Genomic DNA, 23,638 nt, shown 5'->3' with positions numbered 1-23,638 from the left:
CCTCTCTAGCCTCCCCACTTTCTGCTCCCATTTCCAGATACCTTTGTATCCCATTTGTTATCTTTCTGTTATCTCTGCAGTCTATATACTTTTCTGTATTCCCTCTGTACCCAATGTATTACTCCTCCAACTATCTCTTCCCATTACCCAGGCTTCTGTGCATCCCATTTTGTTACTTTTTTCTGCCTTACATCTGTTTCCTTCTCCCCACCCCCCTCCATTCCATTTCCTTCTCCCTGACCTCTTCTACTCTTCCTTCTTAATGTTGGTGGTTGCAGTGCAAAAGGCTTTCGCTCACTTAGCAATGCACACACTGAGGGAATCACAGATGCTAACCAAGGCTATTTGTATTTACTCTAGCAGAAGACTGTGGCTACCTTTCTTGAATTTGACACGGAAAGTGTAAAGTCTAAACATGCATCTGTGGAAAACGGGAATTCTGGACCTCTCAAGCCTAGAGTTGGCATATGCCTGCCCTCTAGTGTCCAATTTTTATTTTGAAATGTAAACTCAGCTGAAGGCTTGGGATGGACAGTTTACATACATGCATATTGCTCTATATTTCTCAATCAGTGATATATCTGCATGTTTTTTGTTCTCAAAGGCCTTTTTCCATTATTGTAACTGACTTCTTAACTGACTTCTGTGACTGACTTGTGTCAAGATCTATATTCTATTTTTTCTCTTTCTGTTGGTTTGCCTAAAGCAGGGGTGGTCAACCTTTTTATACCTACTGGCCACTAATGCATCTTTCTTGATGATAAAATGTCCTAACCACCCACCAGTGCTCAATGGAAGGAGGATTCAGCTTGTGCAGTAGAACCCCCTACCGCCCACCTAGAATCCTGAACTGCCCACTTGTGGGCGGTAGGGACCAGGTTGACAACCCCTGGCCTAAAGGAATACTGTAGCAAAGTGCTGTGACCTCTATAGAATGCCTTATCCACATCATGCTAAATTCCGCAGAATTAGACTTTAGAGTGACTTTTTTACCTTCCACTTTGAGAGGGAGGTAATGCTCTTACTTCCCTGTTACTGGAAATAGCTGAATGCACTTGCATTGGAAATTCAGATTCCTTAGTTGGAACAGGAACTTTTCCAGAGTGAGTTTTCTCTGTTTTTGTGTTGCTTCTTCCTTCCTGACATGGTTTCCTACTTGGTTAACAGAAGATGGAAAAGAGCAGAATTTTTTATATCAGATAAGATAAAAAAAAAATTTTATCTATAAGAGTTTATCTCAATGGATGAAGAAATACTGAGTAAGGCTCCAATACTTCCATGAGCAGTGTGAGCCTCACTCACTGTTGTCATTCTGCAGGGTCATTTTGGGTGAGGCTTAGTAACCAGAAAAAAGCCCTGGCTGATTAGACGCAAGAGCACGGCTGGTGAAAAAGTTGGCAACTGTACTTCAGGAAGGGTTTTTCTGAGATTGTAGCATTGTGAAATATATCACAGAGATTCCTGGTTTTTATTTGGCTATTGGGAGGTTTTAAAATACGAGTAATCACTAAACTTTTTCATATTGATATATTAACTATTGCTGCGTAAATTTTGCTCAAATTTATTTTCTCTGATTGCTTTTTAAAAATGTTTTCTTTTAAACTTAGCACTCTGAATTTTTCTGCAGAATAACGACACTGAAGATGAGGAAAGATTATGGAGAGACTTGATCATGGAGAGAGTCACAAAATCTGCAGATGCCTGTCTTACAGCTATCAACATTATGACATCACCCAACATGCCCAAAGCTGTATATATTGAAGATGTAATAGAAAGAGTTATTCAATACACTAAATTTCACTTACAGAACACACTTTATCCTCAGTATGATCCTGTTTACCGATTGGACCCTCATGGTGGTTAGTATAACAGATATATTTCTTGCTTTTTGAAATCATACTATTGTAGAGAATATACATGGAGATCCAAAATCAACATCATCATCTCCTCCTCCCTCCTTCTCCTTCTCCTCTTTCTCCTTCTTCTTCTTTATACCCCGCCGATATGGCTGGGTTTCCCCAACCACTCTAATGTAAAGTAAGCCTTTTTCAGCTTTACTTAGATATATATTTTGTTTAAAGTATTGATACCCCACCTTTCTATTCCACCACTGGTATGCCCAAAGTGTCTGCCAACAACAAATTTTAAAATATAGAGAGTGATCTGAGAGGGCTGGGGAGGCTAAAATAAATTAATACTGCCAAGTATATGTGGTGTAATGGAAGAAAGGGAACTTGATATTCTGGTCCCAGATTGCTTGGAGTTTTAAAGGTCACTATCAATACAGTGGTACCTCAGGTTACATACGCCACGGCAGTGGGAGGCTCCATTAGCTAAAGTGTTGCTTCAGGTTAAGAACGGACCTCTGGAACGAATTAAGTACTTAACCCGAGGTACCACTGTACCTTGAATTGAGACTGGCAATAAGTGAAGCTCAGACAAATGTAAAACAATTTGATTGACTACCTGGCAGCTCATTTTGGAGCAATTGAAACTTCTACGCTAGGTTTAAGGACAGCCCCATAAGAACATATGAATGGCCTTGCTGGAACGGACCAGTGGTTCATCTCGTCCAGCATCCTGTGCTCAAAGTTACCAATCATATGCCCATGGGAAGCCCACAAGGAGAATCTGAACACAATACCACTATCTCCTCCTGTGGTTTCCAGCAACTGGTATTGAGAAGCCTACTGCTTCCAACTGTGTGGACATTGCAGCTAGCAGACACTGATAGCTGCTACCTGGTCTATCAATATATAGCTGTTGATAGTCCCATGCAAAGCACATCACAGCAGTCTCTTTTCTTTTTCATTATGCTCTTCTTGTATTTTTCAAAATATTGGCTTGTGCTTTAGAGGGTTCCCATTGCTATCTGTGCCAGCTGCAACTTAAAGTATAAGTTGCATTTTCCCTGAAAATTTTGACTATGGGAAAATCCTGTCGGGATCTGAATAGTCTGAAATTATTTGGTGTCCTGTCATTATTGATTTGAGTAAATTTAATTTGCATACTTAATGATGTAAAAGCTTCGTTAAGTGTTCCCTTCAGAAGGGATTGTATTGTATACATACAATACATACAATCAACTTGATTTATTATAGTCAACTTGGTTGACTATACAGTGGTACCTCTGGTTACAAACTTAATTCGTTCCGGAGGTCCATTCTTAACCTGAAACCGTTCTTAACCTGAGGTACCACTTTAGCTAGTGGGGCCTCCCGCTGCCAACGCGCGATTCTGTTCTCATCCTAGGGCAAATTTCTTAACCCAAGGTACTACTTCTGGGTTAGTGGAGTTTGTAACCTGAGGTGTTTGTAACCCGAGGTACCACTGTATTTCATCTCGGGAGATAAGAGAAATATATGAACTTGTTGAGGAGAAACTTTATATCTAATATGGTTGCGTTGTGCTGAATTTCTAAAAAATGTATCTTGTTTTAAAATTTACTAGGTGGTGTATTAAGCTCAAAAGCAAAGCGTGCCAAGTGTTCTACCCATAAGCAAAGAGTAATCGTGATGTTATACAACAAAATTTGTGATATTGTTAGCAGTTTGGCTGAACTGTTGGAGATACAGCTTCTTACTGACACCACTATTCTTCAGGTAAGTTTGATCCATTTTATCCAGATTTCTCTTCCCCTTCTGTACACACACACAGGTCTAAAGTTCTTCTCCAGTGGATGTTTATTTTCTTTTACAAGCAGTAATAATGAAACTTCTTAAATTTAAGCTACTAGATTTTTAAAATTATTTTATAAGGCAACTTGGGCAGTCAGTTATAAATATATATGATATGGAAAATATATGCATCTTTGAAGAACAATAACTACAAAATACCCAAGGAAAACAAATGTGTTTTTCTGTCTTAAATCTGAGGTGCTTTTCATCCCTCTTGTATGCTACTGCGACTAGTATGGGAATTGGAGAACACAATTCAAAAGATGATGATCAGAGGTCTTTTTCTGTTGAAAAGATTTTATTTTCATTTATCAAGTATTATGAGAAGTTATGTATATATTTCCTTTTCTGTTAATAGGTTTCTTCAATGGGGATAACACCTTTTTTTGTAGAAAATGTCAGTGAACTTCAGTTATGCGCCATCAAACTTGTCACTGCAGTAAGCACACCTTTTAACCAATATTTAATTGTAAAGAAATGAATGGCTTCTGGTGTTGTTGTTGGTTTTTTAAGGAACTTTTGTGGGGGGTGGCTTTCATGAATTACTTAATCTGGTCCTGGTCCTGCCCTCACTTCTAACTTTGCCTGGCAACAGGTTCTTTTCCCCACTGAACTACTTCCCACTAAGCTTTGCCTCATAAGCCAGATTGCAGCTGGTTTGTGAGAAAAGTATAACAATACCACCACCACTGATCTTTCACGCCATTATTTACCTTAATTGTTAGAAGCAAGGAGCACTGCCGATCAAACAGCTCTATTACTGTACTTTGATAGTAGGAAAGGGTTAAGGAATTATGTTACTGAGACCATGTCTGATGTGTCTGTGATGGGACACTAACTTGATTTGGGGCATACTGAGAGTAGCTGAAAACCTACAAGAAGATATCTCCGAGAGAGAAATCTCATTGCTATAGCAAATACAGATTGGGCTGATTTTTAATTTCTTTTGAAGCAATGTAGATTAGGATAGCTGCTTTAAAGCAGCTACCATATTTTCCCATGTTTAACACACCCCCATGTATAAGACGACCCCTGTTTTGGGGGACTCCAATGTAAGAAAATGGGGAATTGCCCAGGGTTGTTGAGCTTTTTTTGGGGGGATGCCAAAAATCACTAAGCTGACTGACAAACACTACAAATGGCAAGTGTCGCCAAAGCCACAACAGAAGCCGGCATTCGCACGCCCAATTGCCGCAGCGACAGCCAATCTACAGCAGCCCTTGCCGCAGCCACCAATCACCCACCATATCGCCGCTGACAAGCTCCTGCTCGTGGCTGCAACCAATAGCCCGTCTCCCCTCTGCACTATGCATGTATAAGGCGACGCCAGATTTTAAACATTATTTTAGAGTAAAAAACCTCATCTTAGTCATGAAAAAGTACGGTAATTTGTCCAGCCTAATGGCTCAGTGTGTGAACAACTTGGTGAGCCTCACTAGGTTTGAAAGTTTACTTAGAAAACAATTTGAGTTGGTATTTTCAACTCTCTTAAACTAATGTTAGTAGTACCTTCTCCAAAATAATTTTAAACCATTTAATACATTTACATTAATACCACTTTTCTGGATTCATACCTCTTGGCTATAGATATTGATTGGTAGTAGGAAAATAACTTTATGTTTTAATAAGTGTGTATGTGTGTTTGTAAAATAGTTTGTATTTTGGACAGCAAAATAAACAGGAAATGACATACATATAATAACCATAATTAACTTTTTTCAGGTCTTCTCAAGATATGAAAAGCATAGGCAGTTGATATTAGAAGAAATTTTCACTTCACTTGCAAGGTTACCAACCAGCAAAAGAAGTCTGAGGAACTTCAGGTAATATACAGTGCTAATTTCTCTCTCCCTCTCCTCCCATCTTTTGAAGAAGTCTGGGTTTTTTAAGACATTTTATTGTTAACTGCCTGCTTCAAGGGGCATGCTAAGCCAAACTATGTCTGCATAACTGCAGGGTTGGGATTTGAATCTAAGGTGCAATTTCAGATTTTGCATACAAGGCTTGTGGCTGTTGGGAGAGTAGAAAACACATCAAATGTCAGATGAGGGAAAACTCCTACCATCCCCTACTTTTTGCTTGAACTTTTTCATTATTTTTTTTAATATGGCTTAACTGAATATTGGTTAACGAAATGCTAGTGAGATTTAGTGCACTAAGACTAGGCAAGCATCTATTCCAATCCCCACTCCACCATGAAACTCCCTGGGTGACCTGCTCCAGCTACTATTACAGCCCATCCTACATAACAGATTTGATGAGATGATAAAAGAGGGGTGGGGCATAGCATAGGATCAAGCCATGCAAAGCATGCCTCTTTGAATGCTATAAAGGAAGGGTGGGATAACATTGCAGGAAGGAGATGTATGAGTGTGAGGCAGGAATGCTTAAATGAGGCACGAGGAAAGTTTCGCCTGCAGACCAAATTAGACCCAGCAGGTCTAGTTTGGCCTACAAGGCTGTTTTCCCCATGCCATACACCTCCTGTCAATCTGTATCTACACCCAGTATTAGGTTTAGGACAGGTAAAGACATTACTGCAGAGGAACAACCAAAAGCCTTGAAGTGCACTCCCAATTGTTCCATAGCACTTGGGAGCTGCTGATCCCTTCTGAAGGTGTGGGTTGCTGTTATAACTCATGGGTGGTGACTGCAGTCTCCAGTAGGGTTCCTGATCCAAAGCTTTCACATGCAGTTGATGCATGCTGAAAGTGGGACTTCAATTCAGCATCAACTCCAAGTCCTGTTTTTGTCAGGGGTCTTCCTCTACAACCTTGCTTGTATTCAAGCTGGGGTGTAGAGGAAAAAAGTTCCCATCCCTGGCTTAAATCATGTAGCTTCAAAGTAAAGTGATACACTTCTGTTGGATCAACTTTTGTTCCAGAAATGTACTGCTCTTTGGGGGAGGTTTATTGCTTAGTTTGAATGCAAAGCCACATCTCTATTGTGGGAATAAGATTTGAGATCACTGTAATAATTGAAGCCAATCGAAAAAAAATGCCAAGGGTTTTAATGTTTTCCATTGGGTTCATTTTTAACATTAGTAAAATAGGTTTGTGTTTTTCAACAGACTGAACAGCAGTGACACTGATGGTGAACCTATGTATATTCAAATGGTGACTGCACTGGTGCTACAACTAATTCAGTGTGTTGTGCATCTACCATCAGGCGAGAAGGATTCTAATTCTGAAGAGGAGTCAAATAAGAAGGTAAAAAATGCTTTAGATTTATGAAGATATATGTATTTAGCATATGTTCATATAGTTCTTACCGTTATCATTATGAATTCATGGAATGCTGGGCCAGTGATGGGTTGAGCATGGAATGTGGGGAAAGAGCAAAGGGGGAAATGTTAGTTTGTGACACTTGAAGGAGAAGTTGAAAAGGCACTGAAGAGAGAGGAAGCAAGTAAACAGAATATATCAGAGAGGAAGAAAAGTGAACCTGGGCAACAGAGCAGATAGACCGAAAGAACTGTGAGAAATGAATGTTCAACTAACTGTGTTAACTGAGGTTGAGTTATTTGATGACCCTGTTCATTGGCTGAGTGAATTATATTTTGTTTTTAAGATAATGAAGTAGCGTATTTACCGAATCTAATGCACCATTGAATCTAATGAGCACCTCAATTTCCAGAACATTGAAACCAAAAAAAGTATTTGCTGGTGAATATACTGTATTAGCCTGAATTTAAACCTCACTTTCCCCCCAAATTCCGACCATGAAAAGTTAAAGTGCAGCTTATATTCACAACCTTACGGTATGCAGCCAGGAGCGCAGGGCAAACAGCGCCCGCCTCGGCGTAGTCCCCTGTCCTCTCCCCCAAGGCCGGGAAGGGAGAGAGCAAGGAAGGGGAAAGGCCGCCGGCAATGCAGCTCTGCCCCTGCTCAGTATTCAGCCAGGAGCAGGGAGAAAGGGAGCAGCTTATATTTGGGTATTTACTTACTTTTTCAATTCTAAAGGTGCAGCTTATATTCGGGTGTGGCTTATATTCAGGCCAATATGGTAAATGTGCCATCAAATCTAATGTGCACCTTAATTTTAGTGTAATTTGTCCAAAAAAGGCGAGCGTTAGGTTCAAGTAAATACGGTATTGTTCATGTTCATTAGACTCAAAAATGATTGCAAGGTTGCATCTCCTTTTCCATAGTTGAGAAACATATGTATTATACTTGCTGTTGCATAAATCACAACACACATTCAGTAAGCAGGCGCTATGTTCATTTTCAGGTGGACCAGGATGTCCTCATTACAAACTCATATGAAACAGCCATGAGAACAGCACAAAACTTCCTTTCCATTTTTCTCAAGAAGTGAGTAGAATTCAACTGTTCATCTGTTATCAGTTTTATTTCTGTGTTCCTGTCCATGCAGGGCTTTGTCTCCTTCCACTTGCTCAAGAGGCAGGGATCATGCTAAATATTACCCTTACCTCCCTTATTAAGCTCCTACAATTCTATAATTCTTTCTTTCTCCCTGGAGAATATCAGGAATTATCCCACTCTACCAAAGACCTATGGCATAAATTGGTTGTGTGCAGAGCTCTCAAAATAGACATCTAACACACATCATTGTTCAGAAAATTTTATAACCTTTTTGTTTCCTTCTACCATCCCTGGTGAAAAAAGTATCTACTTCCACCATTGCTTAGTAGATCAAGTTTTGCATTCCTCTAGCATACAAAGCACAACACATCCCTGTTTCATTCATCATCATCGTACTTTCCATCAGGGCTGCAGTTTCCTCAGCATTCCTATCATCAAATGCTCCAATGTCAGATTTGTTGGACAGTTATCACATCCTGGATATCTGGACAAACAGAGAAAGAACATTGGGACTTTCCTTCTCAAAATGTCCAGAGGCATTCAGAATCAACCCAAAACTCTCATTCAATGGCTGGCATTCAATGGCAACAATATGTTATCATGGACTACATGCTGACACTTCTGCATCATAAACAACCCTTCCCTCATAGTTTCTCTTTTCTTTGTCCCTCCCTCACTTCCAGATAACTCTTGACATTTATGAGCTTGTCCATGGTGAAACTGGGAGGGGCTTGTTCCGGGGAGGCAAAAATGTATGAGTGCTTTTATATTTAGTGCTCATTAACCTGGCATCAAAAGGATGTTAAGGCATACTTCTTCTCCCAGGTGTGATTATCAGGGTTATTACTGTTATTGTTCCACATTTATGATTCTATATATAGTGCCATAAAATTCTCACTTAAAATGTAAAAGAAAAATCTAGGATTGATTGAAAGGTGAATTCATTATGTCTTATTTTCCCCTTTTCATTGCTTTCTTCAAACAGATGTGGTAGCAAGCAAGGGGAAGAAGATTATAGGCCACTCTTTGAGAACTTTGTTCAGGATCTCCTTTCCACGGTCAACAAACCAGAATGGCCAGCTGCGGAGTTACTACTTAGTCTATTGGGAAGACTGTTGGTAAGATGCTTGGATTTTTGAAGCAATAATTCTGCTTCACTTTTAATAATGGCTTGCTTATTTTGATGTAAGTTGTGAAAATAGTCTTATTGTACTGAATCTGCATGTTGCATGCAATGCAATGTGCTTTGAGCTGGTGAAGACTTAATATAAGAGTGATCCTTAAATAGGATGAGGGATGAAGAACAGGCAGTTTCACTCCTTTTCCTACCATTTCTTCTTTTAGACTTTGAATTCTTCTCCCTCCTGCTCTATTATCACTGTTCCATGTTAAGTCTCACCAGTGTTAAGCATGGTTACAGAAATGGACTCCAGATTTCAAAAGCTATGTTTGAAGTATCTATGAGTTAATGTTGGTCAACTGTAAATATATGCTAAATGAGAAGCAGAAGAAATTTTCTTACAAATGGAGAGAGAATGGCTTTGATCTGAAGTGGCCTGAATTATATGTGAAATGCTAAATAATGTTACTGAACTCTTCCCATTATTGTAGGAGAGGATCAAGCAATATTGTCTTGAAATGTGAGGGGAATAAAAATGAAGTTTATATATTTTTTTCTTTCATTTTCTTAGGTCCATCAATTTAGTAATAAATCTACAGAGATGGCTTTGAGGGTGGCATCACTCGACTATCTTGGTACCGTAGCAGCACGGCTGCGGAAGGATGCAGTCACTAGCAAAATGGATCAAGGATCTATAGCCCGAATTTTAAAACAGGTTTGAGTGAAGCTATTTTTGATTATTTTAAGACAGGTTTCAGTGTAGAGATTAGTGTCCATAAAATATTTGGAGTAACATCCCATACAAAACAATAATGAGAAAAATAGCATTGTGAGACTTCTTTGTGTTACTCTCAAAAATCAAGAGTGCCTTTGACCTCTCATTTTGATTAGTTTACCCATAAATATAAGTTTGTGGCAGTTGCCTCTGGGAGCATCCAGCTGTTAGCTGGGGTGATGTGGGAGGTGGAGGGTGAGGGGGAAGAGACAACATTTAATTTCATGGCAAAATAAAAATTTGCTGCAGAAGGAGCAGCCCAACAGGTTTGCTGGGAGATGGTGTTTCACACACTTGCTACTAATTGATTGTGCGTATGACGACTTTGTTTGATACCTTTTATTTTTGTTGTGTGTTAACGTGTTGTGTGTGACATATTGATGCTCCCGGTGTGTTTTGTAATTTGTTTACTTTAAAGTGTGTTTAGATCAAATCAATCCAAGTTAGTGTGCTCTGATATTGGGAAGGGTGTGAATTTTATTTAAAATATATTGTGTGTTACAGGTCTCAGGAGGGGATGATGAAATCCAGCAACTGCAAAAGGCACTGTTAGATTATTTGGAAGAAAATACAGAAACTGATGCATCACTAGTGGTATGTTGTAGTTGTTTAAGTGAAAGTCTACTTAACCCTTTCAGTCTTGAAGGCCACATCAACTGTAGGCCAACCCCTTGAGGGTGGTATGCCCATGTTGGGCATGGCCAGAGTTTGCAGAACGAAATCAAATGCACACACATGCACACCCACACACACCCTATGGTTCTACATTGGAAAGGAAGGTCTTCTGCTTACCTTGCAAATATGCTGGCTTGTTCCCTTTTAAGCTGAGTGCTTCTGTCTTGGGAGACCATAAGCCTTTCTTCCTTAGCACACCAATTGAGGAGGTGGCACAAAGGCTACTGCCTTTTAAACTTTTAAACTGCAACTAAGTTAGATACACAGGCATCACAAGTTAAACATATAGAAAGGTGGTATGTATGGACATCTAAAAGGTTATTTAGAGATTGATACCAACAGTTATAAAGTTCATGTACTTGTAGCTTTTTGATATGAGGCAAAAAACTGGCAAATTGTATTACTCTAGTGTTTTTCCCTGCTGATCCTTACATGGCAGTGTTTTAGTATTACATGCAAATTGCCTCTTTTTACTATAAACTGTTTTCTGCTTCATACACACCCAGTGTTAGGAAGTTTGGGAGCTGTCCTAACTAGCTCCTTCACTAAAAATTTACCACTAAACCACTGTTCAGTATAAAAATGCTTGTTTTTCCAATTTGGCAATACTTTTTTTCTTTTTAAAGTTTGTGGGGTTGTAATATAACCTAAGAAAGAGATGACAGAACCACATTTGAATGCCTCTGTCCATGATAATACAGGACTGCTTACTTGATAGGAAGCAGAGTCAATGACAACTGTGGTATATTCCCCATAAAGGAGAAGGGCCACATCACATAGCACATGCTTTACATTCAGAAGACCCCAGGTTCAATTTGTCATTGACTCTGCTTCCTATCATGTAAGGAGTTCTGTATTATCATGGACAGAGGCACTCTGTGTAGGTGAAGAGTAGGCCCTAACACTTTTATGATGGTCACATTTAATAAGCAGTAGAGGAACACGTTCATTTATCATAGACTCTAAAAATCAGTTTATAATTGTTTTATCATGTTTTGTAGTGTAAATAATCCAGGAGTTAAAGTGTATTTGCAAACTGAAGTAACACTTGTACATGAAAATGACTTTGGAGTAAATTCAACTATATGCAACTCAAAATACAGTTGATAAATTCAGCTATATGTAATTCAAAATGTAGTTGGCTTGGAATATGGAAATGCCCTGCTTCATTTCCAGTAACAAGAACTTATATCAATATATTCTAAAATACTAGTGTCTTATTTATTTAAGAAAATCTATATCCCTCCTTTCTGTTGCTGTAAAAATACTCAAGACAGCTTTCATCAATTAAAAATATACTAAATAAGCATATCCAACAAACAGTAGAAGCAATGAAACACTTTCTGACATTGTCCTTTTTGGGACTTATTTTCCCACACTCTCTCCTGCCGCACCAGTTTTCTCGGAAATTTTATATAGCACAGTGGTTTCGGGACACTACAATGGAGACTGAGAAAGCAATGAAAACTCAGAAGGATGATGATTCATCTGAAGGAACACACCATGCAAAAGAAATCGAGACAACGGGACAAATCATGCACAGAGCAGAAAGTCGCAAAAAATTTCTTCGCAACATCATTAAAACGGCACCTTCTCAGTTCAGTACATTAAGGTGAGTTCCACAGATAGTTCATTTTTATTTACTAAACAACATTTGGTGTTCATGTATTGCCATATTCTTCTGTTGATAAGCAAATGCTAAAGCAATATTCTACCCCTTCATTTACAGGATGAATTCTGATACTGTGGACTATGAAGATGCTTGCTTGATTGTTCGCTACTTGGCCTCTATGAGGCCGTTTGCCCAGAGCTTCGATATTTATTTGACACAGGTAAACTGTGCCAGAAGTCTTAGTGAAATACAGTTGGCTTCCTGGTTCCAAACGCTTATGCGGTAGTGTGCAATATCTGTTCATTGTTAAGCGCAGGTATTTAATAGGTCGTGGTAACACCACATGCTTCCATAATTATGTATCAATTCCACAACATTTTTCTTTATCCTGCATGCATTTCACACCTCCTTGAACTCTTATTTCATCTGTTCATTTTTGTAACAAGAACCTTAAGTGAAAAAGGTGTCTTAAAAGGATAATGGTCCTTTGCCTACATATACTTCTTTATTTGCATTCTTGAATTTTAAGGATATTACCTCATAAAGTGTATATTCACACATCATAGTAGAGCAGCCTAATAACTCAAATTAGAAAATAGTTTTAGTAGTTTGCTTGCAGTGCATGGTACTGCCATGATGAATGTCGTAATTCAATAGCTTGATTATATTAATACTTAATAGGAATGCAAGCATGTTTGAATGGGTCACCACGTTAGGTCTCCAGAAGTACAAGTGTACTCCTACTTTGTTTAATTTTTTGGCCTTCATTGTGGTTCTTGACCAGAGTGGATTAAAAATGCAGAAAGAATAATGAATAGCTACTATGGAGGACTTGATCCAAAATTATCACAAAAAATCAAAAGAAAACACATACTTAGATGCCTCTTTAAAGAAGGCAATATCAACAAGCAAGCAGTCATATTTTATATCACTCTGGGCACAATCCACCTAACATTGCTATTGCACAGCCTCCATTCATTTCAAGGGGCAGGCCCTCCACAAATCCACTTACCGGGGCAAATGTCCCTCACCTAGGCTCAGTGCTGTGACCTAGATGTTCTCTTTACCTTCTCCCTGACCATATTTGATACAAGCAGCCAAGGCTCACTGTAGTGAGTTCCAATGAACTGCTGCATCTGGCCAACAGTGGTATAGACAGGATAGTCTATTTTCCTGGCCCCAAAATCATGCATCTTTGGTGAGGAGGAAGTGCTTTCTCTGTGATGGCCAATGAAAATCCTACCCTCTTACAGTTCAGCCAGCCGTAATATTCTCTGGAGTGGTCTTCAATTCACATCATTCTTGAGAAGTGTCACAGGTAATGGATGCACCTGCCCACCCCATAAGTGAATCAAGTGGGACACAGGGTGCCCCTACCCAGTCTCCTTTTGGAATAAGTTGGGCTTTGGAGCAGGCAAACACTTTCTGCTTCTGCCAGTTTCAAATGTCAGCAAGACGTAAGGTACCTCTTGCCCCCAGTCCTCCACATATGCAAGTGTGCACATGTTAAAGGATTTGAAGGAGGGGAATATTGGCTATTTCAAATAATGGCTTGGCTACTGAATTGTGGCAAAACATGTGGACCTTTCACATGGAGTGAAATGGGGTGGTGCAATTAATATGTTTGACTGAGTGCCCCTTTGGTGAGGTTATGTTAGATTTCTGGTAGCTGGTTTTTCATTTTACTTCAATTCTAGCATGTTTCCTCACTTCATTTTTGTTCGTTAAACATTGCATGCTACTTTTCAAAAGCAAATAAAATGCCATTTTTTTGTTTTCTTATTAGATTCTGCGTGTGCTTGGTGAAAATGCAATTGCTGTTCGAACAAAAGCCATGAAGTGTTTGTCTGAGGTTGTTGCTGTAGATCCCAGCATTCTAGCCAGGGTAAACAAAGAAAACACTCTGTAACCATACACACATTTTTCTCACAAGCAGCTTTTATGGTTTCCCTCACTTTGTGTTTCTTTCTTGCTTGTTGCTTATAGCTTGACATGCAACGTGGTGTCCATGGACGGTTGATGGACAATTCCACTAGTGTACGAGAAGCAGCCGTGGAATTACTTGGTCGGTTTGTGCTTTGTCGACCACAGCTTGCTGAACAGTATTATGACATGCTGATTGAGCGAATACTGGTATGGCTGCTTTTAAATTCTAACGTTTTATGTTCAATTTTTACATAGCTCTTTATGATGAAATAAATATGATGGTCCTCTGTTCACCTCTGTTGAAACATAGTTTCTGACAAGCATCTCAAACTGCAATAGTGAACATTAAGAATATTTTTTCTCCATTTGTAAGGATTTTACACTGTTTTAGCTTATTAATCATAGTACTGTGTGGTCTTGTTTTAATAGACATTATATTAGTTATCTGTTGCTAATCAGCTTATTATAGCTGCCCTATGTTTTGTAAGATGGGTAACATGCTGATTTTTCCCCCAGTATTAAAATTTTTCTTTCTTTTGCTTCTTCAGGATACTGGTATTAGTGTCAGAAAAAGAGTCATAAAGATTCTTAGGGATATCTGCATTGAACAACCAACATTTCCCAAAATTACAGAAATGTGTGTGAAAATGATTCGCAGAGTCAACGATGAAGAAGGCATTAAGGTACAGTAAACAAATCACTTACTACAGGGGTGAGCAGCCTCTGACCTGTGCGCCCATCTTGGTTGGCAGGGGTTCCAGTTTTGCCTGTGAGGTCATTTCCCTCAAACCAGGCCCACCTGTCCATCCACTGAAGTCATGGCATGCTGCTAAGGCAGGATTAAACCCTGTCCTCATGCCCATCAGCTGACATCCTGCCCTTAGCAGCATGCCATGTTTCCAGCAAGTAACAGGATTGTGCAGCCGGGACAGCGGGACTGAGCAGGGATTAAAGGACTTCTCAAAAGCAGTGTTTGGATCTCCTGTGAGCAGTGGGTGGTTGCTGCTTCAGCAGGGTGGGGGTTGCTTGACTGAGGCTATATTGGTGCTGATTTCCCTTCCATTCAAGTTGAAATGCTAGTGATGTGTGTCTAGTGGGTTGTGCTTTTTCTAGACTCTTGTTGGAAGTTTAGAGACTCTGGAAAGCTACTTTTACCTAATCAATATCTATCCATTTTATTTCCAGAAACTAGTAAATGAGACATTCCAGAAGCTGTGGTTTACTCCAACTCCCCATAATGACAAAGAAGCAATGACCAGGAAAATATTGAACATTACAGATGTGGTATGAGAGTGCTATTGTTCCCATTGACTAATGTATCAATTGTGATAAATTGAGTTGTGTCTGACGTGTTCTAATTTTGTTATTGTCCTTGACATGATTGGTGATTATCCTCTGTCCCTAGTGTTAGTTTATTCTTTAAAGACTGAGAGTTCTCATATTGTAGCGCTCAAGCAAATGTTGCAGTTTGCACACATCTCCCTTGATACATGTAAAATACTCTGGGTCTTTAGTGAGGTTCGCTATAACTAATCAACTATTCTAGTATAGCATGTATGTAGGATTGAAGTTGATTAAGTAAACATAACGTTAAATGGATTGAGATATTTTCAAGAGAGTTTAACAATACTCCTGCAGTACAGTGGTACCTCGAGTTACAAACGTCTCAACTTACAAATGCTTCAAGTTACAAACTCCGCTAACCTGAAAGAGTTACCTCGAGTTGAGAACTTTGTCCCAGGATAAGAATGGAAATTGTGTGCTGGTGGTGCAGCAGCAGCAAGAGGCCCCATTAGCGGAAGCACGCCTCTAGTTAAGAACAGTTTCAGGTTAAGAATGGACCTCCGAAACAAATTCAGTTTGTAACTAGAGGTACCACTGTATAATATTTTTATAGTTTTCATTTATATAAAGCAGATTTCATGTTTATTTGACATTGTTTCCAAAAACATTTGGTCTGCTTTGGTCATAAGGTGATGATTAATGAACTTAGATGGTGCTTCAAATATTTGAGATGCTATTCAGAAACCTATTAGTACTATGAATGAGCATGTCACTTTACAGAGCCTAATAGGAAAGAGGTCCCTGCTTCAAAAATAATGTAGGTTAGACAGAGTGAAGGGACAGTAACATAAAGCAATAGTCATAAGGTTAGAAAAAACTTACATTTGGTATATTACTATTGTGGGTGGCGCTGTGGTCTAAACCACTAAGCCTCTTGGGCAGTTCGCAGTTGGCAGTTCGAATCCGTATGACAGGGTGAGCTCCCGTTGCTCTCTCCCAGCTTCTGCCAGCCCAGCAGTTCTAAAGCACACTAGTGCAAGTAGATAAATAGGTACCACTGCAGCAGGAAGGTAAATGGAGTTTCCGTGTATTCTGGCTTCCATCACGGTGTTCTGTTGTGCCAGAAGCAGTTTAGTCATGCTGGCCACATGACCTGGAAAGCTGTCTGTGGACAAACACTGACTCCCTTGGCCTGAAGCGAGATGAGAGCTGCACCCCATAGTCACCTTTGACTGGACTTAGCTGTCCAGGAGTCCTTTACCTTTTCTTATTGATGTTTTAATATTCACATATGTTACTGTAGAAAAGTTACATGCAAATGAATTTTCATTTTCTCTTAGGTTGCAGCTTGTAGAGATACAGGGTATGATTGGTTTGAACAGCTTCTTCAAAATGTAAGTAACTGTTCAGATAACTTAATTTTTTCTAAAAATGGAACTCCCTCAGTTTAAGGTTTATACTGAATGGGGTAGGCTGTGGAATGGGAGTTTGAAGGTGAAGGTGGATTCTTGAGGTTGCTTCCAGAAATGGGAGCAAGACCTTTTGGGGAAGCCATTTCAGAGAGGGGGTTGCCAGGAGGGTGTGAGGAAAGTCACCCTCCTCCAACCCCACTACACACACTTTTCTTTTGCTCCAATGCACTGCTTGCAAATTATTGGCCTATTGACAGTTGCTTCCCGTGTGTGGCAGAAATATAGTTCTTTCCTATTTTTACATGCTTTCATATGAAGATGGCTTGTATATTCTCAGAATCTAGCCTTGAGTATCAACATTGTCCATATTGTATCTCTTTGTAGTTGCTAAAATCTGAAGAAGATGCTTCATATAAGCCTGTAAAGAAAGCCTGTACTCAGCTTGTGGATAATTTGGTTGAACACATTCTGAAGTATGAAGAATCTCTGGCAGGTAAAACAGTTATTTACATTCCATTCATAAGCTATGTAGAATTTTTTGTGGGTAGCAGAGCTCCAGGTGGAATTCAAGTTACCCTTCCACATGACTGTATGAATTATTGCAGAAGTGTGTTCATATATAAACCTCATGTAGTGAGGTGTGTGCCTCCAACACTGTTAGCTTTCAGGAGGAATTTGAGAACATTCCTGTATACCAGGCATTTGGTGGCTAAAGAATACTGTAAGGGCCATCCTGAGATCACTGGATGAAATATTTTTACCTGTAACTTTTTAGGTATTTTTAATGGTAACTGTTTTAGAATGCTTTTTAAAATTTGTTGTGGGTGAGTTTGTTGTCTTGGTCCCCTTAGAGGGGAAGAGTGGCAGATAAATTCAATAAATGAAATACACTTGATCATGTGATTGTGTAGCTAGAAAGCAGGTACAGGAGGACCTGTTCACATTGAGCGAAAGCTTCTTATGACCCAGCCTTCAGAACTATATCCATTACAAAATGAAGCACACAGCGCACATTTTATGGTCTTAAACTGAATTGCAATAGTTCTGTACTTGTGAAATCAAAACCCATCTAAATAATGTTCCCATGGAAGCTTTGAGTGTTGCAGGGGAAGCAGATGTTTCATGTCAAACCAGAAAGTAGACAGGAACAGGATAATAGACAGCTCCAAGGGGGCACTGTTGGATGAAACATTCTCCTCCTAAGGCATCTACACCTTGCTGGTGGAGCTGGCTGGTTTGTTAAAGGGCCCTTGCCTTATTTTGTAGCCTTTGACTTCTGCAAGACTGAGTAGGGCACTCATCCTCGAGTCAGAGGAGGATGGTAGCACTGTGCCCTCTGATGGGTGAAGGGGGGCAAATGAGATATTACCAGTTCTCCCCTCCCCAGGAAGCAGCACATGGACCTGGCCATTGCAACCAGCTTTGGTTCTAATTCTGCTTGTTGATTTAATTGTCCATAATATATCCAGGACGCACATGATACTAAATAATACTAACAACAGTTTTTGTATATTTGAACATCTTAATGGAATATTAGTTAAGTGTGTTTGTGTGTGCATACGTATACTTACATTTTTTTCTTTATTTTTCAGATTCCGACAATAAGGGTGTGAATTCAAGTTGCTTGGTAGCTTGCATAACCACTTTGTTCTTATTCAGCAAAATCAGGCCCCAGTTAATGGTCAAACATGCCATGACCATGCAGCCATATCTTACCACTAAATGCAGTGTAAGTACTCCTTACTGTTTCCCCACATTGCCTCTGCTTATGTTATGTGAAACTCATGATTTGAAGTGAAAATTGGAAGCAGCAAAGTTATTGGCTTTCCCTATTGACTTTTAGGCACCAGACCTAGGTAACCTATTTCCCGAGGAATCTGGGGTTGCCCTGATTTACTCCTTTATTTTTATATTGGTTATCTGCATAGGAAACTGTTGTAAACATCTTGCTGCTTTTAAATTTGCAAACTGGAGATCACGGGTTGGGAAAAAGGTTGATAGTCCTCTCTTGTGCCTCAGAAAGCATTCCTTTTCAGGCAGATTACTCTTCTTTAATTCAGGGTAGCTTCAAACCTTATGTGCCCAATAGGTTTGCATGGTCTCCAATGCTTCCCTCGGCAAATGGGTAAAGTGTGATAACATGCAGACACTGTGTGTACACATCAGAAGGGACCTTATTAGACAAATATCTACATGTTAGTCTTATATGCTTTTTTGATTGCTTCAGGGCAGTTTCAGCTCCAGGTTTTGGAGATGGTTTCCATGCCCCTCCCCCAGTAAGCCTACCTCCTCACTGCATCAGGTCTAGGGGGCCCTTTACAGTGAGCTCTGCTGGGGTATGGGCCCTTCTCATATGCCCATTCGTGTCAACCCTTGCTGATGCTAGTTTAACATTTATTTATTTATAATAAAGTTGCTAACTGTTTAAACTCACATACTGGCAACTGTTTTTTCTATCTGCAATATAATTTTTAATATTCCATTCAAGGTGTATTTGTAAACAGATGGAATTGATCACTAGGAGTTATTGTTACTCACTTTATTCAGATATGTAGTAGTATAACAGCACAAGAAGAGTGAAGAAGCTTAACCATATGCAATATTTTTCTGTAGAGTCAAAATGATTTCATGGTGATCTGCAACGTTGCAAAAATTTTAGAATTAGTAGTGCCACTGATGGAACATCCGAGTGAGACTTTCCTTGCTACTATTGAAGAAGATCTCATGAAGCTTATAATCAAATATGGCATGACAGTAAGGTTTAATTTCTACTTCAAACTCAATTTGCATTAGCATGGTACTCATGTTAAATAAGACTTGACTTCATATTTTTGTAATGGTTTTTACTGCACTTTATTTGCATTAGTCTTCTTATAGAGATGTTAGTTTTCTTATAGAAAAGAAAGCTAGAAATATATTAGAATAAAATTGTATTCTCATAATAGCCCCAGAGCTTTCTGCTTTTGACACCTGCTAAAATAAGAGCAAGATGTTGATTTCTCAACAGACTGCTTTGTATTGTCTTAGAAATTACTTCTAACAAAATCTAATGTGTTCTGCTTTGTTTCTAGGTAGTGCAACACTGTGTCAGCTGTCTTGGGGCTGTTGTAAACAAGGTCACTCAGAATTACAAATTTGTATGGGCCTGCTTTAATAGATACTATGGTAAGTAAATTTTTATGCAGAATTTTCATTATTTGAAAGTTAATTAAACATCTAATAGGAAAAGAAACTATGAAGACAAGTATTCTTCATTTTTTGCAGGTGCACTTTCAAAATTAAAAAGTCAACATCAAGAAGACCCAAACAGCACTATACTTACAGCAAATAAACCAGCACTCCTTAGATCCCTTTTCACTGTTGGTGCACTGTGTCGGCATTTTGATTTTGATCAAGAAGATTTTAAAGGCAACAGCAAGGTAAACATTCAGTATTTATTTGCTTACTACTACATTTGGATAGACTGACATTTTGGGGAAAAATAAACTTAGATGAGCAGATTTTCCTATGTGATTACTTTTTAAATGAATGAAAATTTTCCCAAGCTTTCCCCCCTGAATTATCCACATTGTTTCCTCTTTAAATAGGTTAACATTAAGGATAAAGTACTTGAGCTGCTGATGTATTTTACCAAACATTCAGATGAGGAGGTACAAACAAAAGCCATTATTGGTCTAGGTAAGAACCTCGAAATACTGTGGTATTAGATGCACACAGATTTGCCTATAGTGGAATTCTGCTACCAAAGTTCTGTTGGTGGAAGCAAGAAAGATAGCGTCTGCTGATTTCTGCTTTCCCCTGCAGCCTCCTACGTGCCCCCTCCATCTGCACCAGAGAGTTGGTAGATGGCAGGTGGAACTGGAAATTTGCAAGGAAAAGGAGAAATTGGTGGAAAATGCCTCCTGTCCCTCCTCCAGAAGTAACCTGCACTGGATTGAAGTTGCTTTGATAATAGAAGTTACCTTTGCATTTGCTGAACAGACACTCAGGATTAATTATGAGTTATTGGTTATGATGATTCAGAGCAATTGCTATTTAAATATAGGCAGTGACCATTTTGTGCTGACATGATGTCCTTTTGGATCCAGAAGGGGGCGGAACAGGGGCAGGACAGAATAATACAAGGGCCAGGAATGGAACCCCTATGCAGAATGGTCGACACCATGAGAATTTGCTTCTGTGTTGAGATAGATTATTGTAAGAGTTCAGTTCTATGCAAGCAAGTTTTACACTTCAGAGAAATTCTAATGCTTCTAAAATGGGCTAGTACCCACTTTGTGTATCTATATACTTTTTGTGTCCTGTCGTAAGGCAGCTAATATTATTCCACAATGTGCCACAGTATGTTTTCAAAAGGAATTTGAAATAAAGTTGCCTGCAAATATGAATGTGGCCTTTTATAAACACTCAGGACCTTCTTTTAAAATCTGCTTCAGTAAAAGGATATACCAAATTGTATCATCTTATTTTTTTTCAGGGTTTGCATTCATACAACACCCAGGTCTAATGTTTGAACAAGAAGTGAAAACATTATACAACAGCATACTCTCTGATAAGAACAGCTCAGTAAACTTAAAAATCCAGGTGTTAAAAAATCTCCAAACATACCTCCAAGAGGAAGATACACGGATGCAACAGGCAGATAGAGAATGTGAGTGATGAGCATTGTTGCACTTTAAGTAAACATTTTAAAGAAGTAATTAATATCAAGTAACTGCAACTTAGTTTTCAGTTCCATCTCTGATGATGTTTTCACAAAGAGCTTTCTGTGCATTGAAAACTTTACAGATAATGGGATAACAAATTAGGAAAGATCTATACGTGCAGCAGAATGAAATGGTTGAATGCAGTTTAAGCAGTAAACCTAAGGTGTATAATCACATTTTGAATGCACCCCCCAAAGTAAAAACATATTTGCAAGAAGAAAAGTGGCGTAGCAGTGAAAAGGCTGTGCCAGAACCGTGTGTGTGTTGCTTTTCAGAGAAGGTTTCTTGAGAGGGAGCATTAAAAGCATAGCAGCTACCACCTGGAGTATGAAGTGGTACAGTCTGCTCTTCCACTTTAGCCTTTTTCATATGTAGAAAAGGACTTAAACAATGGCTGTTAAAAGTAGTTTCTCCATCATTGGAGACAGCTACCCTGGAGTGGATTACTCCTCCCACTTGCTTCAGCAGGCGGGGCTTATGCAAATTATTCAAAGAACCTTTGTCAATGGCAGTTGCAAAAGTAACTGCTGTTTTCCAGTTTCTCACCTACTTGCTCTAGAGTGATGGGGCTTCTGAGGAGCTCTGGCTCAGTTTTCAACTATACTTGGGTTTTTTCGAGCAATTGCTGCAAACTCTCCCCCCCCCCCCAACTTGGAATTGGTGGCAGGTTCTTTTAGAAGACTTATCTGGATAGTTAAACTAGAAGGCACTTCCCCTTCAAGTCTTTCTGCTACCTCTGTAGTAAACCACAACAGAAATGATATTGTGTGGTTTCATATGCTGAAATAAGCAATGCTTTTCTCCTGTAGAGGTAATGAAACTTTAAGCATTTGCAGCTGAAAACAACAAAGAAGTTTATGTATCTTTTGATCTTCAGCGGTGATGGTATTTCTGAAGAGGCCTTTCAGTCATCCCAATTATTGAGGAGGCACATGCTGAAATGTTGTGATGTTATATTGATGAAATGAGTTAGTAGGGAAGAATGAGATGCTGTTTCTGTTTCCGGCAAAGCATACAAATGTTGGACCAGGGATTTGGTTAGGAAGGAGTTAAGCAGTACGACTAAAAAATTGCACATACCTCCTTAGGAAGCCTGTTCCCAACCTGTGTTCCATATAGTATGAAAAACCATATACATGTATATAATGTGATAAAAAGTGTTGATAAAACATCTCCTTTCGTTTCTGTTTTTTTCATAGGGAAAAAGGTAGCAAAGCAGGAAGATCTGAAAGAAATGGGTGATATTTCCTCAGGGATGAGCAGCTCTATCATGCAGCTCTATCTCAAACAGGTCCTTGAGGCATTCTTTCACACGCAGTCCAGCGTCCGTCATTTCGCACTCAATGTTATTGCACTGACATTAAACCAGGGTCTTATCCATCCAGTTCAGGTATGCAATTGCATAATTTGGGCTGCTATCCTATATACACCTGCTTTGGAGTAAAATAAAAAATGTATTCACAAAAACTTTTTGCACATGTTAATCTGCAAATTAATTTACGATTTCAGTAATACATTAATGAGCTGTTTCTTTGCAGACTGATAGACAATAACACAGGAACTGGTGGTTTTCTTTCATAGAATCTGTAACCTCTTAAGAGGTGCTCCAGAAAAGGTTCAAAGTTTCAAAAACGACCACCTGGTTAGGTTAAACTGTTGTGCTATTATTTGAGTGACTTTTTCAGGTATTCTTGATTCTACTTTGCTGTTCTTAACTGAAATTAAGAAGTGAATTATACAGTTTTCACAGTGTAGCTCTGTGGTGTTCGCATAGCCTTTCCAGACCTCTTTTTATGGTGCTCTGCAGGCTATGGATATTTGTAGCATGTCAAACATGTACAACATAAAAGGAGGAAAATATAGACATCTGCAGGCATATGTGAAGATTTTACATTAAGTGTCTGTCTGTCTTTCAGTGTGTGCCATACTTAATAGCTATGGGCACAGATCCAGAGCCTTCTATGAGGAACAAAGCAGACCAGCAGCTGGTGGAGATTGACAAAAAATATGCTGGATTTATTCATGTATGTATGCTTCTGTTTGTTGTGCTTATTTTTGTTCCTTTCCAGTGAAGCCATTCAGTAATTACTTCCAAAATGGGGAACCAACCAACAAACCAGTCATTT

General features: G+C 39.1%; 1 protein-coding gene across 5 annotated transcripts in view; it reads left to right on the top strand.

Moving 5' to 3' along the window:
* NIPBL (NIPBL cohesin loading factor) overlaps positions 1 to 23,638 on the top strand; it is a 128,497-nt gene that overhangs the window by 97,859 nt on the left and 7,000 nt on the right. For all 5 annotated transcript variants that reach the window (XM_083465635.1, XM_083465637.1, XM_083465638.1 and 2 more), the window contains 25 exons: positions 1,628 to 1,859; positions 3,451 to 3,602; positions 4,036 to 4,116; positions 5,400 to 5,500; positions 6,748 to 6,886; positions 7,908 to 7,990; positions 8,988 to 9,120; positions 9,694 to 9,837; positions 10,402 to 10,491; positions 11,970 to 12,184; positions 12,302 to 12,404; positions 13,971 to 14,069; positions 14,171 to 14,317; positions 14,659 to 14,793; positions 15,296 to 15,394; positions 16,735 to 16,788; positions 17,191 to 17,299; positions 18,399 to 18,535; positions 19,420 to 19,560; positions 19,878 to 19,971; positions 20,071 to 20,225; positions 20,394 to 20,484; positions 21,284 to 21,457; positions 22,712 to 22,902; positions 23,429 to 23,536. In XM_083465635.1, coding sequence (XP_083321761.1) covers positions 1,628 to 1,859; positions 3,451 to 3,602; positions 4,036 to 4,116; positions 5,400 to 5,500; positions 6,748 to 6,886; positions 7,908 to 7,990; positions 8,988 to 9,120; positions 9,694 to 9,837; positions 10,402 to 10,491; positions 11,970 to 12,184; positions 12,302 to 12,404; positions 13,971 to 14,069; positions 14,171 to 14,317; positions 14,659 to 14,793; positions 15,296 to 15,394; positions 16,735 to 16,788; positions 17,191 to 17,299; positions 18,399 to 18,535; positions 19,420 to 19,560; positions 19,878 to 19,971; positions 20,071 to 20,225; positions 20,394 to 20,484; positions 21,284 to 21,457; positions 22,712 to 22,902; positions 23,429 to 23,536 — 3,207 coding nt within the window. The remainder of the gene's footprint in view (positions 1 to 1,627; positions 1,860 to 3,450; positions 3,603 to 4,035; positions 4,117 to 5,399; positions 5,501 to 6,747; positions 6,887 to 7,907; positions 7,991 to 8,987; positions 9,121 to 9,693; positions 9,838 to 10,401; positions 10,492 to 11,969; positions 12,185 to 12,301; positions 12,405 to 13,970; positions 14,070 to 14,170; positions 14,318 to 14,658; positions 14,794 to 15,295; positions 15,395 to 16,734; positions 16,789 to 17,190; positions 17,300 to 18,398; positions 18,536 to 19,419; positions 19,561 to 19,877; positions 19,972 to 20,070; positions 20,226 to 20,393; positions 20,485 to 21,283; positions 21,458 to 22,711; positions 22,903 to 23,428; positions 23,537 to 23,638) is intronic.

Source organism: Podarcis liolepis (genome assembly GCF_965112155.1).
Source record: "Podarcis liolepis genome assembly, chromosome: 11".
NCBI classification, from domain to species: Eukaryota; Metazoa; Chordata; class Lepidosauria; order Squamata; family Lacertidae; genus Podarcis; species Podarcis liolepis.
This window is presented reverse-complemented; position numbering and strand designations above follow the sequence as displayed.